At 36.7% G+C, this 3,708-nt stretch overlaps 1 protein-coding gene across 1 annotated transcript; it reads right to left on the bottom strand.

The window, feature by feature from the left end:
- Window positions 1-624: 624 nt before the first annotated feature.
- Window positions 625-3,488, bottom strand: LOC126597123 (auxin-responsive protein IAA14-like). The gene is made up of 5 exons (XM_050263897.1): window positions 2,995-3,488; window positions 2,418-2,653; window positions 1,757-1,892; window positions 1,542-1,603; window positions 625-948 (listed from the first exon to the last, which is right to left on the bottom strand). Exons 1-5 carry the CDS (start codon window positions 3,483-3,485, stop codon window positions 911-913), a joined length of 963 nt encoding a protein of 320 aa, XP_050119854.1. The 5' UTR covers window positions 3,486-3,488; the 3' UTR covers window positions 625-910.
- Window positions 3,489-3,708: the final 220 nt, after the last annotated feature.

Below are 3,708 nucleotides of genomic sequence, written 5' to 3'. Positions count from 1 at the left end.
GGCTGGTAAATGACGGCGTCTCGCTGGAGAAGAAGGCGGAGGTCCTGGAGGAGGAGATGAAGCTTGTGGTTGCGAAGGGGAGATGCAGAGGTGGAGAGGTTCACAATGGCTGAGAAGAAGAGAAGATAGTTTTTAGGGTTTGTTGTATGATTTTGATGATGTAAATTTTGAAAAGACAAGGGGCATTTTTGTCTTAAAATGTTGTAAATTTCTGTCCCATGGACGTGGAACAAGCCATTCCAAGGGGGGGGGGGAGGTGGAACAAAAAATAATCCAAAACTTGTCCCGTGGAACATCACGTTCCATTCATTTTAGGTGCACCAAACGTGGGACGGAACGCCTTGTCCCACACTGTTCCATCCCGTCCTGCGTACCAAACGCGACCTTAACATCCTACATCCACTAGTCAGATACAGATATCTTTTATCATCAGAATTTATAATTAAACCAATGGAATATAAATTAAAGGCCATGAATATGAAAGCTCCCATCAACATGCACATGGCCTTGTTCCCTTCCCTCACTTGCCTCAGAGAAAAATTATTACAAGATCATTACAAATCCCCCACATTATTGAATTGAATACATGAAAGGAAATTAATCAAGAATCTTCTGGTGGAAAAATAATATAAAAAAAGGTCGCATTAATTCAAAGGAATAAAACACACAACAACTATGACAACGAGTCCAACACCAAAAAAATAATTGGGTAATTATAAAGAAATCCAATAGCAATAAACGAGGCAGCAGATCAGCAGACCACTAGGTTAAGTTTATTGCTTCTTGTCCATTACAAATGTCCAGCATCTTTACTATCTATATACCATCACCACATAAAAATACAGACACATCCAAAGAACACACGCTGCAGCTCTCTCTCCATCGATCCATTTTCTCTTGAAGATCGAGCTCAGCTTCTGCCCTTGCATTTCTCCATAGCTTTTGGGGCTGAAAGTAACCGAAATAAAATACCATCAGAATATAGAGAACTAAAATGATATTTGAACCTAATTAATATTGAGATTCGAACCTAATTAAGACTTTTCACTTACAAATAGAGGGAATATATGGATGAATAAAGTTAAGTTTTCTAATTCAGCCATGTTCAAAGAGAGGCAAACCAGGTGGCACACAGACTTGCGTGAGCAGGAATTGGGGTGCAACAGGAAGTGATGTGGTTTGAGGAACCAACAGACTTAGTTGCAGATTTGGTGATTGAGGATAGTTAATGTTCTGATTGCTCTTCTACCTACTATGAGGTATTGGTGACTCTTTTTTTATTTGATTTCACGTTGAAAGCTCCCGCAACTTTTTTTTTTTTTTTCAAGGGTCACTTTAATTTAAACTTGATATTCTTGTGTACGCTATTTCCTATCATTTTAATGAATTTCATAATTTCTATAAAAAAAAAAGTAAAGTTTTCTATCAAATTAATTAAAGAATTAAATATACAGACATATATAGGCAAATTACAAAGACCATCCTATCAGAAAACAATAAATTAGCCTAGAAGACAGAACTTTAATTGCGTGGGTACTTACCAAGTCCAATTGCTTCTGATCCTTTCATTATTCGCAAGCGCTTGCATGAATCAACCAACATCCTGCATACAAATTAAGTTGAAATATATTTGTCAATTAAGTGTAGCAGCTTTATTATTTGAAAACGAGAATTTGTTAATTAATTGAACTTTATTCTTTCTTCTGTAATTATTATTTCATTTAGGGTTTGTATACAAATACGATCATATTCTTACCCCCATGGAACATCACCCACGAGCATCCAATCACCATCCTTATCTTCATAGGTCGGCACATACTCAGAACTGTTAAGAAGATCCATCAACTTGCTCTCATTCATGAAGTCTATCACTCCTTGGGTCCCATAGTAACCTTCAGTCAAATATTATATATGATAAGTAATTAATTATTTAATAAAATTTTGTAATGTTACAGTGACAATTAACAAGCTAGGTTGTAATGATCCTGTACCAACATCTATTTCACACCTGACTTTAGTCCAATTTGTTAGAACAGCCTAATGTGCTAGCTACCTCCACAATTTAGATAAAATTAATATATTATAGGGCTATATATTATCGTTTGTGTCGAAAGAAAAAAAAAACTAAGACTAATTTTGGCATAAAAAATTGTCAATAGTTCTAAACTTCTTCAAGATCTAAAACAAGGTAGTACTAAAATTTCTAAAGGAACAAGTTAAACATGCAGACGACATAATTTTTTAAAGTTTTTCCCTTGTCAATTTATTAGATTCATTTTTTTTGTATACTTTTCTTAGTAATTAAATTTGGTTTTGGGTTTAATATTAGTTCTCAGTGTATTAAGAATGAACCTCTTATGTTATTGTGAGTCCAAGAGATAAAATAACTAGTTGAATTATGTATATTGTCAACTTACCGGTGGTGAAGGAACTGAACATCTTGGCTAAGGCATTAGAGAGCTCTTGGTAGCTCTTGTACATCTTCAAATCTACCTTACGGAGATATGGAGCGCCATCCATGCAAACCTTCACAAACGCGGCGGTGCAGCCACCGCCGCCGCTTGCCTTCTTAGTTTTTTCCTCGCTGGTATTCTTTTGCGCCATTATGTTCTTTCGGTATGATCGAACTGGTGGCCAACCCACAACTTGTGCCCTGAAATTAATGGTTTAAATTTAATTAATTAATTACCCCAATATATATATTTGTCTGACAATCATCTTATACTAGTGCATACAAAAATTAGGAAAAGCCCTAATTACTGTTTAAAATTTGTTTAAAATTTAAAACACTATCCGAAAAGACCAAAGAAAAGGAAAAAAGAAACATAGAAACATAATTTTGCAATATGTGTGAGCCTACTCGAGAAAGAAAATTGGGTTACACAGAAGACGGCGGATCCTCTATTGATACTTTGTGCTTACAAGCAGAACTGCTTCCTTTCACACTTTTAACTAAAACCAGAAAAGAAAAGTACAATAGAGACTCCCACTTACTTGGCTGGAGGCTTTGATGGATCTTTTGTGCAAGAAAGAAAGTTGTTTTTGTCCTTGGAAGCAATATTTTTTACATTGTCATTCAGATCTTCCTTGGACTGAAGGTTGAGCTTGAGATCAATGGTCTCCGAGAACCCTCTCTTTCCAGTAGTCTTGGCAGTCTCCGGCTCGGCCACAGTAGTAGTACCGCCACCGGGCAGCCCTAGGCACAGCTCAGTCTCTCGGAGGTTCAGATCACGCTCAACTCCAAGCATGCTCATCATCTTCCGGCTAACAAGAAAATAGAGATTTTGAAGAAAGTGCTTTAATAAAAAGCCTGTGAGGATCTGTAAGCTTGCGTTTATATTGGTGGTGATGCGTAGAGCTGCTTTCGCTGCTTCTTCTTCTTTCTTCTGTCTTGTTGCGTTGTTGTGTTGGTTTTGAGCTAGGAGAGAGGGAGACCCCCCACACAATAATATAACTGCGTGGGACGCTTGTGTCTGTGTTTGCATGTGTAGGTAGATAGATTGTTCAGTGTGACCGGTACACGGAGTGATACATCACGTGTTATTATATAATTGATAGGATATGTGTGCTAAAAAGTTAATAACTTAAAAAATAAAATTTCTCACCACTTCTATTAAAACATGTGATGTACTATTTGTGTTCCCGTCACAATTAACTTCTCCAAAGTATGTCAGATCGAGTTTCTGATGGTATGATGATTTGACACGT

Source organism: Malus sylvestris, chromosome 13, assembly GCF_916048215.2.
Source record: "Malus sylvestris chromosome 13, drMalSylv7.2, whole genome shotgun sequence".
In the NCBI taxonomy this organism is placed as follows: Eukaryota; Viridiplantae; Streptophyta; class Magnoliopsida; order Rosales; family Rosaceae; genus Malus; species Malus sylvestris.
Note: the sequence above shows the minus strand (reverse complement) of the source record. Positions and strands in the feature narration are given on the sequence as shown.

What these genes read in the sequence shown, in the direction of transcription:
- LOC126597123 (XM_050263897.1), bottom strand. Translation starts at nt 3,485, where the DNA reads ATGCAAACACAGACACAAGCGTCCCACGCAGTTATATTATTGTGTGGG. An exon ending in CCATCAAAGCCTCCAGCCAA is followed by an intron (nt 2,654 to 2,994) that starts GTAAGTGGGAGT and finishes CATTAATTTCAG; the next exon opens with GGCACAAGTTGTGGGTTGGC. An exon ending in ATCAGAAGCAATTGGACTTG is followed by an intron (nt 949 to 1,541) that starts GTAAGTACCCAC and finishes GGTTACTTTCAG; the next exon opens with CCCCAAAAGCTATGGAGAAA.